The sequence below is a fragment of the Rhinolophus sinicus genome, chromosome 7 (genome assembly GCF_057876585.1).
Source record: "Rhinolophus sinicus isolate RSI-liver-muscle chromosome 7, RSI-T2T, whole genome shotgun sequence".
Taxonomy (NCBI): Eukaryota; Metazoa; Chordata; class Mammalia; order Chiroptera; family Rhinolophidae; genus Rhinolophus; species Rhinolophus sinicus.
The window spans coordinates 13,044,904-13,063,787 of record NC_142507.1 but is presented as its reverse complement, the minus strand read 5'-3'; the positions used below and the strand labels follow the sequence as shown (position 1 = coordinate 13,063,787).

General features: G+C 37.5%; 1 protein-coding gene and 1 long non-coding RNA gene across 5 annotated transcripts in view; one reads left to right on the top strand and one right to left on the bottom strand.

Moving 5' to 3' along the window:
- Positions 1-18,884, top strand: part of LOC141568513 (uncharacterized) — a 55,554-nt gene that overhangs the window by 15,650 nt on the left and 21,020 nt on the right. The window contains exon 3 of the long non-coding RNA XR_012491665.2: positions 9,318-9,425. This is a non-coding gene — a long non-coding RNA (uncharacterized LOC141568513). The remainder of the gene's footprint in view (positions 1-9,317; positions 9,426-18,884) is intronic.
- The window catches only part of PPP1R42 (protein phosphatase 1 regulatory subunit 42), a 39,921-nt gene that overhangs the window by 14,176 nt on the left and 6,861 nt on the right, over positions 1-18,884 (bottom strand). For 3 of the 4 annotated variants that reach the window (XR_016021692.1, XM_074318664.2, XM_088799393.1), the window contains exons 3-5: positions 17,952-18,118; positions 16,957-17,095; positions 14,513-14,629 (exon numbers count right to left, since the gene is read on the bottom strand). Coding sequence is in view for 3 of the 4 variants with exons in the window: in XM_074318664.2 (XP_074174765.2) it covers positions 14,513-14,629; positions 16,957-17,095; positions 17,952-18,118 (423 nt within the window). In the remaining variant the exon portion in view is untranslated. Of the gene's footprint in view, positions 1-14,503; positions 14,630-16,956; positions 17,096-17,951; positions 18,119-18,884 lie in introns of those variants that run through there. The other variant, XM_088799394.1, reaches the window with a different exon arrangement.

Here is an 18,884-nt window from a genome sequence, read left to right as displayed (position 1 = left end):
AATTACAGAAGAAAAAGAAAGATACAAATATTTCACAATTATCAGTATTTCTTTCATTCAGTTAAGGGTAATGACTGCTTTTCATGGCGTCTTAGCTAAGTGCCAGGTACTTAGAAAGCGTAACCTAAGTCTTTTTTCCGGATAAAATGGTCTATACTAATACTAGAGGGGGCTAAAGAGAAGGCAAGAAGGGCGGTCCTGAGTTGGAAGCCACAGACCTGTTCTCTGTCACACTCCTTCAAATGGACCCAACCTGCAGCTTGCCCCAGGGGTTTTGCCCAAGCTGCAGAAGATGCCCCTATTCTTAGTGGGGCTTATGGAAGTTTCCAGATGAAGGCAGTTAAGGAGCAGTGAGTAAGTAGGCCATCGACATTGCAGGAATGTGAGAAAACAGATGCATAGCCTTAAAAACCAACCAGCTCCTTCAGTTTGCCCTCTTCACCTCCTCTTTCTCTCCCCATTTGGGTTTCTTTTTCCATCCAATGTCACCATCTCTGTTTCCAGTGCCTTGCCTTTTTGTCATTCCTTTCCTTGCTCTCTTCCCTTCCTCATTTTTAAAATATGTATATTTTATTTTAGCTACTGTTTAGTGGAAGTGAAATAATACTTGGAGTATTTCTTATATGTACCCCAAAGTTCTGTTTTTAATTTTAAAAATCAGTGAGTCTCATTTGTAATGAATTACTCAAAACAAGCAATGCAAAAACTGTTTTTCTACTCTAGACCCTTCAACTGATTTTTAAAAATTCAATGGCCATAGGCAGAAAAGAAAGAAAGGAAAACTAACCTTCGATAGGGCAAAAATACTATTTTAAAGCAAATGTTTTGCTGCTAATAATAATAAATGTTGATAATAATTAATTCTGTGGAGAGCTTTCTGGTTTTCAGAGCACTGCCATATATGTGAGCTTGGACACATCTAGGGGTGTTGCTATTTAGAATATGGCGGGTGGGAGGATTACAGAATTAATGAAAATTCCAGGTAGCAGCAGACAAGCACCTATGAGTCTTTCATTTGTTTTCCTCAGGCCGAGGCACACATTACCATAGGTATAAGGGAAAATTAGGAGATACAAATTATAGATTAATTCATACATGTTCTGAACTGCAAAGCTGAAAGTAATCAACAATACATTGCCTGGTATTTTTATTCCCTTTATCATTTCCTCACCTACAAAGCTTGGTACCATTCAGCCTTCTGTATCTATTTAACCTAACTATTTGTACCTCCCATCTTATTTTTTGCTTGATCGTGTTTATTGTTGCTTAGATACTTCATTGGTCCATTTTTGGAAAAATTTCTTATAATAAGATTGCATGTATTCTTTAGATTTTAGGAAATTTATTTTATTTTATTTTATTTTATTTTATTTTTTTGCTATGAAGCTTTGATGGTAGTTTCCTTCCACATATTAAAAATCCCCACAACACTCTGTCATATCATGGACGTAACAAATTTGGAATATGCAGAATGCACCTGTATCTACATGTAGAAATGCTGTTTTGGGGGAATAATTACAAGGAAAGCTGGGTGTCTAAGCCCTACTACAGAGTACCTGGCAAGTCCTTTAATCTTCTGAGACCAACATCTTCCTACATAAAGTGGTGAAAGTATTTCCAGATCTGCTTACTTCATTGCTCAACAAACTACTTCTTGAGTCATGGACTAAGATCTGTGCTAGATTCTGAGCTATCCAAATAAATAACTTATGTAAAAAATAGGAATGGCTTTTACAAATGCAGGCAATGCCAAACTTCCTGGCACTGCTGCTACTGTCTGACTTTAGGCAAGCCTGTGTCCTTATGCATAAAGTGGGATAATTAGGAGTAGTTGCCGTGACATACAAAGGCCTGGGACGAAGCAGGTAATAATAAATGTGTTAGTTCTCTGCCTCTTTGCCTGTCCTCTCACCCCTCAGCTGATTTTCTTTCTCTTAATTTTGGTCAACACAAAACAAAAATTGTTTAAGGAAGAATAGGCTTCTGACCACTGACATGTAGTTGACTTATAATACTCATAGACGCAGAAAAGAGTTTAGGGGTTACCAGAGGGGAAGGGGGGAGATGGGGTAGAAGAGGGTAAAGGGGATCAAATATATGGTGATGGAAGGAGAACTGACTCTGGGTGGTGAACACACAGTGCAATATATAGATGATGTATTATAGAATTGTACACTTGAAACCTGCATAATTTTACTAACCAATGTCACCCCAATAAATTTAATACAAAATTAAAAGAAAAAAGAAAACTCTCTTCAAAAGTTATAACTTCACCCTTCAGTCCTGTGCGCTGTATTATGCTCTCTCCACAGTGTTTGATACAGCCATAATTATCCTATTTTATGTGAGAGTTTCAGCTGTATTTCTCAGTCTGAAAACCTGTAAGGAATTGTGCATTGCATTTTTGTGCAGCGTTGAATACAATGCCCATCATTTTTAAATTAAGTAATAAGAACAATAAGAGAACTTTAAATGTACAGAGATAGAGAGTCCTGGAGAGTTTTGTTAATTGTTCCTCACTTGATAAATGACCCTCGACATACTCCCTCCAGTGCATGTTTATTTAAGACTAAACTAATCCTGTACTGAAATATGATTACCCTTTGGATACGCTCTGGTTGTTCATTGCCTTCCTGTCTTTAATAAACTGCTTTCACTTTCCTGCCCTTCAATAAGTTACTAAAGGGAGCAGACACTTTTCTGGATAGTCTCTGTGTGATAAATGATCATGTCATGCTATCACTCAGAGGAGTGCTGCACAGTCCTGAGACGCCAATTCTGTTTCCCATGCAGCGCTGGTGCTAAGCTCCCTGGCAGTCTTCCCTCCACAATTAATGATGGCCACTGATGAACCTGTATTTGACCAGCATGCTCCAATCTTTATCGGAAACGTCTGGCCCAACTGTCCTAACTGAATCTAAAGACAGCCATTTGTCATCCCCCTGACTGCCTGCCATCATCTGCCTGGGAAAAATCTATAATTTTGGGCTTGTTCCTGACTAAACTGTGGAGTGAATAAATTTATCTTTGGGTTACTCTCCTTGTCAGGATCAATATTGAGCAGAGGTTGAATAAATTAGAAACTGGAAAAGCATGACAGGCCATGGTGGTTTGTTCGTTTGCGTCTTATAAATCAAATATTTAGGTTATATAAGAGGCAAGCACGTCAACTTTTTGATTTCCACCATTCATTCTGAAGATGCTTTACCTCATGATAAATGGTCATCAGAAAACCAATGAAGCAAATCACTAATATATCTGACTGTGAGATGAACTTTTCAGATCATTTTATTGATTTAGCAAACTTTGCAGACATAAAAACTGTAGGTATAGATTTTTTTTAATGTTCTTTTTTTAAATGCACGTTTACAGCCATGATATTTATCTGACTTAATAGTGTCAGCAGGCTGTAGGAGGTTGGCTCTGTTGAAGCTCATGGCTCATCAAACTACTTGGAGAAATGCAAAAGTTTTATTGTAAATGGTCATTAAAGTGTTTAATATTTTAATACATCAATACAGTCCTATTTAAAGGAGTTATAGGAAAAAAACCGCAAAGAAATGTTAACCAAAAGTAAATGTCATTTAAACGAGAGCCCTGTGAGTTAAAGAAAGTTTTTCAACTATGGAGTATTGTATTCTTTCTCCTCCTCAAGAGTTGACTTTGCCCCAGTTTTACTGGGGAGAATCAGGTCATCTTCCCAGAGTTTTCTCAGTTATTTGCCTTAGCTCTCTCATTCCCTCTTCCATTCCTCTTTCCCATTTTTCTCAAAAAAGAGAGTCCCACCTCCTTTCCTAAATTAATTGGTTCTCTCGACCCCATTCCCTTTTTCACTGGCCTCCTTCTCTTGGGATCTTCTTGGTTTTGCATTTGCATTTCCAATCTCTCCCTCTCCTCTGTCTCTTACCTACCATCACTACACTTCTTGAAAGACTAGTCCAGACCAGTGCTTCTCACATGTTAGGTGCTTAAGGATCACCTAGCGATCTTGTTTAAGGAATGCAGGTTCTAAATTGTTAGGTCTGGGGCAGAAGCTGAGAGGCTACATTTCGGAGGTGGTGCTGCTGTGTCCTAGGACCACATTTGGTTATAAAGGTCTAGGCCACAGCCTCTGCTTCCTCAGTCACTGGGCATCTCTAGCCTGGGGCTTCTGAACGGGCACTGCTAACCCTATCGCTTATTGCCTTATTTCTCAGTCTCAATTTTTTAGAGCATCTTACACTATTACTGCTCCCTTTACGGCTTTGTGGTTCCACATTCTTCAGGCTCCCTGGATCCTGCATGAATCTCTGACCCCACAAGTAACAAACCTCTGACCAGAGGAAACCCTAATGTATAAACAGGCTGTTTTCCAAAAGTTACTTTTGAGAATGGAGAACACATCCCATCAAAAAACAGTGCCATTCCTGGCAGACTGTTGCCAGAGTCAGCCCATAAAAACAGCCCTATTTAATGAGAAAAAGCCCAAAGAATATCTGTGTGGTGACAGTGCTGTGAAACCTCCCCATGATGTGTCACCATATTTCCCAAGCACTAGAGCTCCCTCTGGGGAAGCAGGGGTAGGCGTCCCTGCGGCAGACCATCAGGGGTCAATTCACTTGCTTTTCTGTAATGTACATTTAATCCTTTCAAACAGTGTTTGTTTTCCTTTCCGGGACTACAGGAAAATGTAAAATCATGGCTTGAAAAACGTTTTTCTTCTATAACCCACCACATTCTCCATTTATATGCAGACCCTTTTCAGAAAAAGAATGGCCATGTTGATGACAATAGTAGAATATCTATTCAACCAAGGAAGGAAGGGTCATCTGTCCGTGAGCGGAAGAACCAGATTTTGTGGGACGCCACACTGAGCATCTCCATTGTGCAAGGCAGAAGCCAGGGAACCATTCTTGTGCAATTTTTTCCCCCCTAAGGAGGACGCAGCTCACAGTGGCCCATGCAGGGATCCAACCGGCAACCTTGGTGTTATCAGCACTGCGCTCTAACCAACTGAGCTAACCGGTCACGCTGCCAGGGAACCATTCTTGACTTCTTCTTCCACACTCCTTCTGTCACCACCAAAGTCCTGTCCGCTCTACTTCCTGAACAACTCTTCAGTCTGCCCACTGACTTCATTTCCACCCCAGCCCCATTCAAGTTTCTATTATCTTTCACTTCCTGACTGGCCTGGCCTCTTCCAATCCATTCTCCACACTGTAGCCCTGTTGGTCTTTGCAAAATACTAATCTGTACTCACTTCACCCTGGCTCAACCACCTTCAGTGGCTCCCCGTTGCTCTTAGGATGAAGACAAAACTCTCTGTCATGACCTATGCACCTTCCACCCACCAGCCTCTACATGCACTATGCTCCACCTTCACTCTCCTGCTTCCTGTCTCTCATCCTTGCCATCCCTCATCTATCACCGGCCCCAGGGCCTTTGCACATGCTATTCTCTTTACCTGGTAAGCTCTTCTGTTCTCATGTCCCTTCCTAAGGGAAGCCTTCACTGAGCCCCCTAACCAAGGCCAGTTCCCCTGTAATAGCCTCCCAGAACCACATACTTCTATTTGTAATAGTTGCCACAGGTGCAATTTTACATGTTTTTTGAGTGATTATGTGCTTAATGTTTCTCTTCCCCTCAATGCTAAGAGCTCTTTGAGACCAGGGACCATATCTTTTTCTTTTTGGTCACTATTGTCTCCCCCTTGTCTAGCATGTGCTGCCACATGGTAGATGTTTTGAATGAATGGATACGACAAAACGAATGCAATCATGCATGTTTAAAGGGATCTGAGGTTAAAAGCAGGACAGGAATTATGAAGGAGAAATTATATGGAACCATTTTGAAAAAGTTGCTGATTAGAGAGGCTATAGACATGGAAAGAGAGAGGAAAGACAGGATTTATCTTTGATTTCCTCCTTCGCTACCCTCACCCCTTCTTCCTCTCCTGCCCCAGGTCTCTGCCCTGGACCAGCTTTGGACTAGGGAACAGGAGAGATGAGGAAGGGTTAGAGGTCTTGGGGGAAGGAGTCCTTGCCAGCTGTGGGTCTGTACAAGTGAGAGAGGGAAGGGAATGAAATCTCAGATAGCAGGAAGGGCAGAGGCGACTCAGCCAGCCACCGTCTTCTAGGTCCTTAGCCTGTGCCTGGCCTCTCATGTAGCCACCGCTCTGTGAAGACCTTCAGCCGGCTAGGGCCTGGGCATCGTTGGGGAATGTCTATATTTCCCAGTGACATGAGTCTCTTTTTTTTTTGCCTTTTCTTATGATTTCTTTCCCAGAGCTCCACGATTTCAGTTGCCATGGTAGTACTTTTCCTTGTTCCGTGGGTTCCTTTTCAATTTTCGTAAATCTGTTTCTTTTTCACTGCTCAAACCAGAATCTTGATTGGAAGATTCAAAGTTATTTAACCACCTTAGGGACCATTATTTCTTCACTTTTATTTCATGTATTTTCCAGGTGCATTTGAGGAACCTATGCTTGTCCATATCAAAGCAGCTGCTCTTGTGCTAAAACCTTGGCTAATTAGAGGGGTTTTGTTAGGATTCGCTAATGATGGCCACTTCTTTTTCCCCATGGCACAGAGCTGTCTGCTGCTGAAGACTCTAAGGATGGATGTCAGTGACCCGTATGGCACGTTGAGCTTTCTCTCCAGTGGCACAGGGTTTGATGTCAGCAGCTTTGGGGTAACTTCAATCAATGAGCATAAAGACTGGAAAAATTAAAGCCAAAAAATGGAGCTCTGACCCCAGGAATACATATGGGGAAACAAGTTAGTATTCTGACACTGAACTTCAACATGTCCTTTGGTTAAACCTTCAGAGGATGATTTCAAATAGACCACAAAAGTACGTTGCAAGCGAACGCCAGACAAACTATATGCAGACTTCTGCGCCTGGGCACTTTTAATTGCTGTGTCTTCTTGCCGGAAGTAAAATGACTTGATATTTCAGCCTCACTCCCTGGATATCTTCTCTCTATGGGAGAGAAAAGCAACGCTTGGCATATCCCAGCCTCGGGGAGTGGCTGAATGGTTTGCATTTCTTCCCCAGATAGTTCAATATTTTTTTTATTGTTCCTGTATTCATTCATTTGATAAATTTGTAGTAGATTCCTACTGTGTACCAGGCGCTGGACTGAGATCTAGGGAATCCTGAAATTCCTTTCTCTTAAAGGCTCTCAGTCTAATGGGGGATATGGTGATATATGATAACAGAATTATATTAACCAGGTGTTTCTTACCAACCATTCACTCTTTTTAAAACTAGATTTTTAAAAATCAAAGCAAAGCATCCTATTGAATGGGAGAAGATATCTGTCAATGACACATCTGATAAGGGGCTAATATCCAAAATTTATTAAAAAACTCATTCAACTCAACACCAAAAAAACAACCCAATTAAAAAATGGGCAGAGGACATGAAGAGACATTTTTCTAAAGAGGACATACAGATGGCCAACAGACATATGAAAAAATGCTCAACCTCACTAATCATTAGAGAAATTCAAATGAAAACCACAATGAGATACCACCTCACCCCAGTCAGAATGGCTATCATCAATAAATCAACAAACAACAAGTGCTGGCGCGGATGTGGAGAAAAGGGATCCCGGGTGGGATTGCAGATTGGTGCAGCCACTATGGAAATCAGTATGGAGGTATCTCAAAAAACTGGAAATGGAACTATCTTATGATCCAGCAGTTCCACTCCTAGGTATCTATCCAGAGAAATCCAAAATTCTAATTCAAAAAACTTTATTCACTCCTATATTTACTGCAGCACTATATACAATAGCCAAGACATGGAAACAACCGAAATGCCCATCAGAAGACGACTGGATAAAGAAACTGTGGTACATCTATACACTGGAGTATTACTCAGAAGAACAAAATCTTACCATTTGCAATGATATAGATGGACCTAGAGGACATTATGCTAAGTGAAATAAGTCAGATGGAGAAAGACAAATACCACATGATCTCACTTATATGTGGAATCTAAAGAACAGAATAAATGAGCAAACTAATCAAAAACAGTCTCAGCAATATAGAGAAAAAACGGAGGGTTGCTAGATGGGAGTGGGGTGGGGATGAGGAAGAAGGTGAGGGGATAGAAAACACAAATCGGTAAGCACAATATTGCCACAGGGACATGAAAGACAGTTTGGGGAACATCAATAATGTTGTAAAGATTTTGTAGGGGGTCAGATGGGCACTTGTCTTATTAGGGAGACCACTTCCTGGACGGTGTAGATGCCTGAGGATTGCACTGTACACCTGAAGCTGAAGCTGAGTTTAATACTGAATGTCAACTATAATTTAATATATATGCAGTCACAGAATGTGGAGTACAGCATAGGGAATAGAGTCAATGGAATTGTAACAGCTATATACGATGTCAGAAGGGTAGTAGATTGGGGGAGGGGGTTATCACTTAGTGAGGGGTATAAATGTCTAACTATTACATTGTTTTGTACACCTGAAACTAATTTTAAAAAATCAAAGCAAAGCCATCAACACAGTTAAAACATCAAATAAGACCACAGGGTTTATAACAAAACTTAAAGAGTACCTTAGGGCTTATAACAAAACCACTTTCAACTTTTTCAGCTATTTCTATACAGACTTTCCTCCATCCTGCTAAATAACAACTGCTATTTATTGATTTTTAAATGTTAGATATTTATCTACTGAATTCCTGCTGTGGAAGATGATGATTTAATTTTCATAAGTGCTACTACAACCCCTGTTATACTTCCTTTCCCCCGTACTGTCAATAGAGTTATATTAAAATTGTTCACCAGATTAATATTCATTGACTAGATTATTAAGCTCACTTAAAATTGTTCAGGGCTAAACCACTTAATGTACTATGATTGCTTCTTATTTTCCCTGAAGTTGGAAATTGGTTGGTTATTTATTTTAATCACCAGTTCAGCCTGTTGCAACCTGGGCTGGTAGATGCTGACCTAGGACTTTACTTCACATTCCCTTCAAATTCATTCTGGGAATTTCCTTAGCCTTTCTCCTATTTCTAGATACCTTGTCTTTCCTTTTCCTATATTTCTCTCCTGTTTAGGTGGAACACTTTTTCCAAGAGCTTTCCTAAGAAAGGGCATGCGGGACATACATTTTTTTTTTGAGAGCTTGCATGTTTAAAAATACGTTATACTTAATAATTGAAGAATTGACTGAGTATATAACTCTTGATTGAGAATATTTTTTAACCTCAGAATTTTGAAGATATTTTTCTACTGTCTTCCAGATGGAAAGGTCTGATAATTCTGATTCCATTTTGATTCTCGATTCTTTGTATCCCCTTTTTCTCTGTAGGAGCCTTTAGGAGCTTTATCCTGGCGTCCTAAAAACTTGAAAGGATGGACCTGGGAGTGGGTCAATTTTCATCCACTGTGCTGGCATTTGGGAGACAGTTTCAATCCGGTAACTCATGTTCTCTGGTTTTGAAAATTTTTCTAATATTATTTTTAAATTAACTTTATTGGGTTATTATTTACATACAGCAAAATGTATCCATTTAAATGCCCAAACCATACACATCCATATAACAACCGCCATAATCAAGACCATGTTTTCATTATCACAAAAGATTCACTCATGGCCCTTTCCAGTCAATCTCTTCACATTCCCATCAAGGAACCATTGATCTGCTATGACTATATACATTTTTCACTTTTCAAGAGTTTCATATAAATGGAGTCATACAGTATATACTCTGTCTGGCTTACTTTGCTCAGTATAATGTTTTAAAAATTTGTCCATTCTGTTGTGTGCAGCAGTAGTTCGTGCCTTTTTATTGCTCAGTGATATTCCCTTGCAGGGAACACAGTGTATCCATTCTCCACTTGAGGGAAACTTGGTTGTTTCCAAAATTACAAATAAAGTTACTGTATCAAGATTTGCATACAGGTATTTGTATGAACATAGGTTTTCATTTCACTTGGGTAAATACCTAAGAATGTGATTGCTGAGTCATGTGGAAAGTGCACATTTAACTTTGGTTAAGAAACTGTCAAATTGTTTTCCAAAGAGGTTGTACCATTTTAAACTTCCTCAGCAATGAGTGAGAGTTCCAGTTATTCCACATACATAGTCATCAAAAATTGGTATTGTTAGTCTTTTTACTTTTAGCCATTCTCATGGGTGTGTAGTGGTATCACATTTTTGGTTTTGATTTGCGTTTCCCTGGTGATGATACTGAGCATGTTTTCTTGTTTATTGACCATTAGTATATGTTCTTTTGTAAAGTTTCTGTTGAAATCTTAGCCTATTTTTTAACGTGTTGTTTGTCTTCTTACTAAATAGAGTTGTAAGAGTTCTTTTTGTATTCTGGATAAAAATTGTGAGATACACGATAGCTAATATTTTCCCTCAGTCTGTGGTTTACCGTTTCATTAATAATGTCTTTCAAAGAGCGAAAGTTTTAAATTTTGATGGTCTAGATTATTAATTTTTATGGGTCGCTTTTTGTGTTCTTTTAAAGATTTCTGTATAAACTACTTTTTCCTGGAAGTTTTATATTTTAGCAGTTAAATTTGGATATGATCCATTCTGAGTAAATTTTTGTACATGGTATAAAAGGTGAAGGCTCACTTTTTCTATTTGGATATCCAGTTATTCCACCAGCATTTGTTGAAAGATTATCTTTCCCTCATTGAATTATTTTGGAACCACTGCAAAAAAATCAATTGAACACATGTGCAGATTTATTGATAAACTTGTTAATCTGTTTCCCAGATCTCTGTGTCCATCCTATGCCAATACCATATTGTCTTGATTATTGTAACATTAAAGTCACAAAATCAGGTAGGGTAAGTTTTCCAACATTATTCTTTTTTGCAATATTGTTTTGGTATTTTACATCCTTTGCATTATCATATAAATTTTAGAATTAGGATTTCTTTTAAAAAATCTTCTGAGATTTTGATTGGGAATATGTTGAATGTAAAGATAATTTGGAAAGAATAGCACCTCAAGAATATAGAGTCTTTCAATCCATAAAAATGGTGTCTCTCTCCATTTATTTAGGTCTTCTTTAATTTTTCCCAACAGTGTTTTGTAATTTTAATACAGCAGTTTGGTACAGCTCTTGCACATATTTTCTGAAATTTATCCCTAAGTATTTCATATTTCTTGATGTGAATTGTAAATGGTATTTAAAAAAAATATTCTCCACTCGTTCATTGCCTGTGTGTGAGCATTGATTTTTGCATACTGATCTTGCTGTGTTCTACAGCATTGCCAAATTTACTCTATAAGTTCTAATAGCTTTTTTTTTTTTAGTTTTAGGTGCACAAAACAAAGTAATAGTTAAGATGTTTATCATTTATATCCCTTACACTGTGTGAATCCCCCTGCCCCCCATCTCTGATAGCTTTTTGTAGATTGTATATTTCTTATGATTTTATAGGTACCCAATCATGTAGTCTGCAGATAAAGACAGTTTTACTTCTTCCTTTCCAAACTGAGTGTTGTTTGTTTCATTTCCTTGCCTTATTGCACTGGCTGAGCTCTCTACTATAAAGTAGAGGAAATCTCCTTGCTTTATTCCCACTCTTGAGGGGGAAAGCATTCAGTTTTTCATCATTAAATATGATATTATCTGTAGATTTTACATGAATGTCAGTTATCAGGTTAAGTTCCCATCTATTTATATTTTGCTGATCGTTTTTAAAAGTCAAAAATAGATGTTGAGTTTTTAAAAATGCTTTTAGTGCATCTATTGATGATCATATAATATTTCTCCTTTATTTTGTTTGGAGAACTAGATTGATTTTTGAATGTCAAACCAATCTTTTCTTCCTGGGATAAATCTCACTTGGTTATTATGGATTACCTTTTTATATGTTGCTAGGTTTTATTTGCTAATATTTTGGTAGGGACTTGTGGTTCTGTGTGTCATGAGGGATATTGTTATTTGTTTAATTCATTGTAGTTTTCCTGGAATATTGTTGGGGATAGGATAATGTTAGCTGGATAACGTGAATAGAAAAGTATTCCCTACTTACCTACTTTCTGAAGGAGCTAGCGTAAGATTAGTGTAATTTCTTAGGTGTGTGATAGAATGCATCAAAGAAGCCATCTGGGCTTAGAGTTTTCTTTGTGGAAAGGATTTTACTTGTAAATATGATTATTTATTTAGTAGATACAGATCTATTTAGAATATCTACTTTTTCTCATTTTTGGTTTGGTAATTTCTTTTTCAAGGAATTTGTTTTATCTAAGCTGTCGACTTTGTTGGCATAATGTCTTTCACAAAATTCCTTTATTATCCTTTTAACTGTAGTGATAACTTTTGAATTTCTGTTTTCTTGATCAGCATACCTAGAATTTATTACTTGATGTTTTCAAAGAATCAGCTTTTGGTGTCATCGATTTTTCTGTATTGATTGTATTTCTATTTCATTGATTTCTGCTGTTATCTTTATTACTTCCTTCCTTCCACTTACTTTGAATTTAATCTGCATTTGTTTTTCTTGTTTCTTGAGATGGAAGCTTAGATAACTTTTCTTTTTTAACGTAAGCATTCAGAGCTATAAAGCTTTATGCTACTGTGTTACTGCATCATACAAATTTTCAAATGTTTCCTTTTTTTTTTTTAGATTTTATTGGAGAAGGGGAACAGGACTTTATTGGGGAACAGTGTGTACTTCCAGGCCTTTTTTTCCAAGTCAAGTTGTTGTCCTTTCAATCTTAGTTGTGGAGGGTGCCTTTCAGCTTCAAGTTGTTGTCCTTTCAGTCTTAGTTGTGGAGGGCGCAGCTCAGCTCCAGGTCCAGTTGCTTTTGCTGGTTGCAGGGAGCGCTGCCCACCATCCCTTGTGGGACTCGAGGAATTGAACTGGCAACCTTGTGGTTGAGAGCCCACTGGCCCATGTGGAAATCCAACCGGCAGCCTTCGGAGTTAGGAGCATGGATCTCCAACCACCTGAGCCACTGGGCCGGCCCTCAGATGTTTCCTTTCCATTTTGGTCCATCTAATTATTTTCTAATTTCCCTTGTAATTCTTTGTTTGACCCAGGGGTTATCCAAAAGTGTGTTTTTAAATTTGCAAATATTTGGAGATTTTAAAGATATTTTTTCTTTATTTCTTTCTAATTTAATTCCATTTTGATCAAACAATATACTCTGCATAATTTCAGTTCTTTCAAGTTTTTGAGGCTTGCTTTATGGCCCAGTATATGGACTATTTTGGTGACTATTCCAACTGCTGTTAGGTGGGATGTTCTGTAAAAGTCAATTAGATCAGTTTGGTTGGCTTTGTTATACCAAGCTTTTATATCCTTGTTGATTTACTACCTACTTGTTCTATCAACTACTGAGAGAAGAGTGTTGAAATGTGTTATAATTAGGATGTGTCTATTTCTCCTTTTATTTCTGTCATTTTGCTTCATGCATTTTGAAGCTCTGTTAATTTGGTACATAAATATTGGGGATTGTTGTTTTCTTGACTAATTGGCACTTTTTGTCATTATAAAATTTTCTTGATCTATCTCTGGTAATATTTCTTGTCCTGAAGTCAATTTTGTCTTATATTAATATAGCCACTCCAGCTTTTTAATTTTCTTATTTGTGTTTGTATTGCATATATTTCCCCATCATTTTACTTTTATATATTTTTATATTTAAAGTGTGTAGAATCTTTGTGTTTGTTTTTCCCTATGCTGGGCATTTTCTTTCCCTTGCTCTCTGCACACATTTCTTTCTCATCCTTTAGATCTCAGCATAAATGTCATTTGCTCAGAGGCCTTTCTTGATAACCTGATTTTTCCACTGTGTCCTACTTAATTCCTTTGTAGCATTTTTCACAATCTTTTCTGCTTATTCTTTTTCTGGCCATTCCCTCCCCTGTCTCACTGTAATGTAAGCTCTTTGAGGGCAGAGACCTTGTCTCTCTTATTTATCACGGTATCCTCAGTGCCTAGAACATGTTTCTCCAAGGGTCATGTTACTTGTTGACTGGGGGGTTTGTGAGCCCCAGGACTGTATCCTTCCTTCCTCCATTCTACACCAAGTAGTACAGTGCCTGACAAATAGGTAGGTGCCCAATACATGATTGAATGAATATGGCATGATATGATATAACATGACATGAATACATAGTGCAAATTAGAACAAGTTCAAGTTCAAGGTGCTTCCCTAAGAAGGAACAGCCAGGAGAGAGTTCAGGTCTAGTCACAGTTACTAGAAACTCATTCACTGACAGATTAGAATTAAGGGACAATAAATCTAATCTCTAGAGGGAAACATTTCATGGAAACATAAAACAGAGAGGAAAAAAAGCATATAGTTCTCAGAGAAATTTTTTTCTGTTGGTACGAGATGGAGGCATTAGGGTATGGAGGGGAAAACCAGGTAAGAGGGCAGAATTATGCAAATCAATACATTAAGAAGTAGAGATTCATAAGCTAATTTTAGAAAAAATCCAAAATAGTTTTAAAAGTAATACATTTTATGCTATTTCAACCAGAATTTCATGTAAATATTTTAAAATTAATTTTTCTTTACACTACCTTCACATGTAGGAGTTGGTTGTCAACTGCTATGAGCTGATTAAGATTCTCCAGTATTTCTAAGTCTCTTATGTCATCAATATTATTATTGCTGATATTCAATATAGAGAGGGATTTCTGTAAGAAAACAATTAAATTGGTATTAGTTAATAGTCTAATTAAATACTATATATAGGAACCAGAAATCCTAATCCGTGAAAAAATTTAAGATTTATCATTTAAGGCAATTTTATTCTTTAGGCAAGAAAATAAAAAAGCCATAAAGATTTTGTTTCTATGGCATAGTTTTTTTCAGATGGAACTTTTAGAACTATAGTAATTGTGATATAACTTACTATTTTTCATAAGTTTAATTAGGATGTAAGAGAAATTTATAGAAAAAAGCCAAGAATCAAGAAGTAAAGAAAGAAGGTGCCCCAATAAACAAATGATAACATAATGTAGAAAATGTGCTCATTTCAGTTTAAGCAAGTTTCATTTTGTGTTAAATATCATTAAAATATGTACTTACATAGGAAGAAATTGCTTTTGTCTTAGTTTTTTTGAAATAGGAAACATTGACCAAGAATGAAAGAATATCTGGTATTTATTTTTATCTTTCTCTCTCTATATATAGGATTCTTTTGACGTTTCATATGTTCAGAAGCCACTTAGAATAATAATTAGCTATTTAACAAGAATTTCAACATCAGCTCTTAATGAGGACGTAAATAGGGATTAGGACAATACTAAATGAAAGCCATCTTAAAATCTAAGGCCCAGGGGTGACCGGATGGCTCAGTTGGTTAGAGCGCGAGCTTGGAACAACATGGTTGCTGGTTTGATTCCCACATAGGCCAGTGAGCTGCGCCTACCACAGTTAGATTGAAGACAACGAGCTGCCACTGAACTGCTGGAGGGGCGGCCGGGCGGCCGGGTGGCTTAGTTGGTTAGAGCGAGGTTCTCAACAACAAGGTTGCGGGTTCAGTTCCCTCATGGGATGGTGGGCTGCGCCCCCTGCAACTAAAGATTGAAAACGGAGACTGGACTTGGAGCTGAGCTGTGCCCTCCACAACTGGATTGAAGGACAATGACTTGGAGTTGATGAAACCTGGAGAAGCACACTTTTTCCCAATAAAATTTATAACAACAAAAAAATAATCTAAGGTCTAGGAATCTCTACCAAGATGGAGTCTACCACCCAGGTGTCCACACACAGCTAATATATACAGAATATACTTCCCGACACTCTTCAAGGCTTGAAATACAGCTTAAAACATTATGCCTTATATTTAGAATTTAGGAATCTGGTTGAATACATGCAAAAATTGAGTAAGCAAAAATATTTTCAGTGGCGTTTTGTAGTAAAACTAGCCATCCCCACAGTGGAGTCGGTCTCTTGGATCAGTTGAGGTTGGGCCGAGACAGTTGATTCTCTGAGGAGGACAGAGCTCCCCACCCCCAATTTAAAGCACTATCCCTTAATTTTTATACGTTTGGTTCAGAAACTTTATACTGCCCTCCATTTTTTGGGCCCTCTAAAATAAAACCAACAAAATCTGTAAATGCAACAACCACGTTCCATTTCCGCCCCTTGCCCCCAAATTGAAGGTCGTGTATACAAACAAATCCTGTTTTGAAGATTAGTGTGGTACCCTCTGGCTTCTCAACTCATTGTGACACCACCATGTGATGTGAACAATTGTTAGGTGACAGCCGGAGCAGCAAATTCAGTGCTTCCAGATCTACCTGCTTCTGATGAGGCAGAATTGTCTGTAGTGCAACCTACAATCGAATCTGAATCCAGTGAGAAAAATGACTTACCATTGTAATGATTCTATAGGTTGTTTAAAATTTGCCAAATAATTGTGCACATTTCTTTCCTTAGGCTTTTCCCTAAAATTTAAAATTTTGAGTCATGATCATCACCAAGGTCTAATTTATGAATGAATTAACATCTGTGTTAGAACTTCAAAGTTTACATAACCTTTTAAAAAAAATTTTTTTTTAATTGGGGAACAGTATTTTTTCCAGGACCCATCAGCTCCAAGTCAAGTCGTTGTCCTTCAATCTAATTGGCACAGCTCAGCTCCAAGTCTAGTCGCCATTTTCAATCTAGTTTCAATCTAGTTGCCCACCATCCCATGTGGGACTTGAACTGGCAACCTTGTTGTTGAGAGTTTGCGCTCTAACCAACGGAACCACCCAGCTGCCCCTAAAGTTTCCATCACCTTTTAACATCCTTCTTTTGAGCCTTCCAGTTGCCGTAAGGTGGGTATTATCCCCACTTGATAGCTGCTGAGTCCCTGAGAAATTATGTGGGAAAATCAGTGTTAGCCCTCAAATGAACTCTCAGTTGGCCATATACACATGCAGAGTATGAACAATGTGCAAATATACCCTCACCACCTTCCTGTTCCATTGATCACCATATGCTTTGTCAGAATACTCAAACGTGGTCTTACTGCCAGAGAATGAAGAGTTCTGGGATCAAAGAGAAGCTTTTCTCCAAGCGGAAGCCGCTGACTCTCAACGTGAAGCTCTCTTATACCTGTTAACTCTTCTAAGCCTTCTATGACAGCGATATAATTGCCTCCCAGATACCTGCGAAATACAGGAAGTAATTCTAAATAGACATTATAAGAACATCATGGTCTGTAAAAATGATAAAAACGTAACAAAATCATTGAGCCGTGTGAAAATTATACATGCACAATGTTATTGAATCAAAGAAAGGTTTATATGATCCTTACACATAAAGTGGTCTAAAAAGTATGTTTTTTTTAAAGTGAGAGAATTGGAATAGTCCTTGTTTATCTGTGTACTAAGGCTCCTCATATGTTAGAGTGCAGAAGAATCACCTGGGTTGTGGGTTTAAAAATGAAGATTTGTGGGTCGAACTCCCAGCGATTCTGATTTGGCTCTCTAGGTAGGAACCCAGCGATCTGCGTTTTTAATAAGCAGTACCCACCTCACTCCTATCTCCCTATTCTGAGGCCCCTGGCCGGATTTTGGAAGCACTGATACTTCTAACAATCTGGGGAAATTGTATCCACCAGTCTTCGTTGTTTAAATCAGCATAGGCAGTAAATGCCTTTTAATAATCAAATCTATGTCGTCATTATTAATTCTGTGACCCTACCTTTTTGAGATGTGTAATTCTGAAAGGCATAGACTTCATTTCATAGAAACTTGCACCATGTAAGCCTACTACATAAGGATGTTTTTAGTATACCAGTAAGCCCTTAAGACAACTCTCCTCATGCAAAAGGAAAGCATACCAAGCTTACTAAAACACTAATTGTCAGGCATTACATTTGAAACAATTATTTTGTACTAATAATACTAAAAGAATAAAAATGGAGGCCTGTTCCACAAAACTGCAGATAATAGAAATACCTGCGTGTAAAAATATTACTGTAATGATCGCAATTACATTACTTTAAAAAAAAGGACTTACAGTTTTTCCAGTTTCTTTAATGACCTGAGGTTCTCCATACATGAAATACAATTGTTTTGTAGGTACAGGTGGGTCAGGTTTGTGGCAAAATTCAAGTTATTGATTTGACTAATACGGTTATCATACAAATATAAAACACTAAGATTTTTGCAAAGAGAGAGGTCATCCTAAAAGGAAAACAAAAACAAGTCATACTTAATTTCTCTTGAAAACTTAGAAGTTTGTTTTGTTTTTAAGAAACTTTTTCACTTAGTCACTCTGTAATAAGGTTAGTATAAAAGAACAGTATTTCTTTGTTCTTAGCACAGTCAAAACAAGACTAGAATGATTACAAGATTAGTTCTAGGTTTTAGTATTTTGTAACTATATCAATAAAATTGTATTTAAGATTTTCCCAGTGCAAGCAATTTTACATGGAAGCAATTAGGCTCCTCTGGAAGTTGAAGCATTTAATAGATTATTGCTCCAACATTATAAATCATGGCTTAATCTTTCTGTAGGATTGGAAGTAAACCATTGTGATTTATAATACTGAAAATTGGAAGTCATCTAGATATTCAAGAACAATAGATTAATAAAGAAACTATGATAATGCTTCTAAAGGGAATACCATAGAACCATTAAATATCCTTTAGTTTCTTTAGTAATATTTTGTATATCTGATAATAAAATGAGAACAGTATGTTCTGTGACCCACTGATGTAAAATTATATGAATATATGCCTAGAAAAAAGAGGGACATTATCTAAATGTTAATAGTTGTTTTCTCTGCATGGTAGAATTACAAGTTAATTTTTTTCTTTTATATGTACTTATACAAATGAACAGCAATTACTTTTGAGATAAGAAAATAATTAAAGGTATTTTTAAAGGCTGTCATTTCTTGTGTGGTGGTAGAGTCAGCCTAGGCTAAAGGTAGGCAAGAGATAGAAT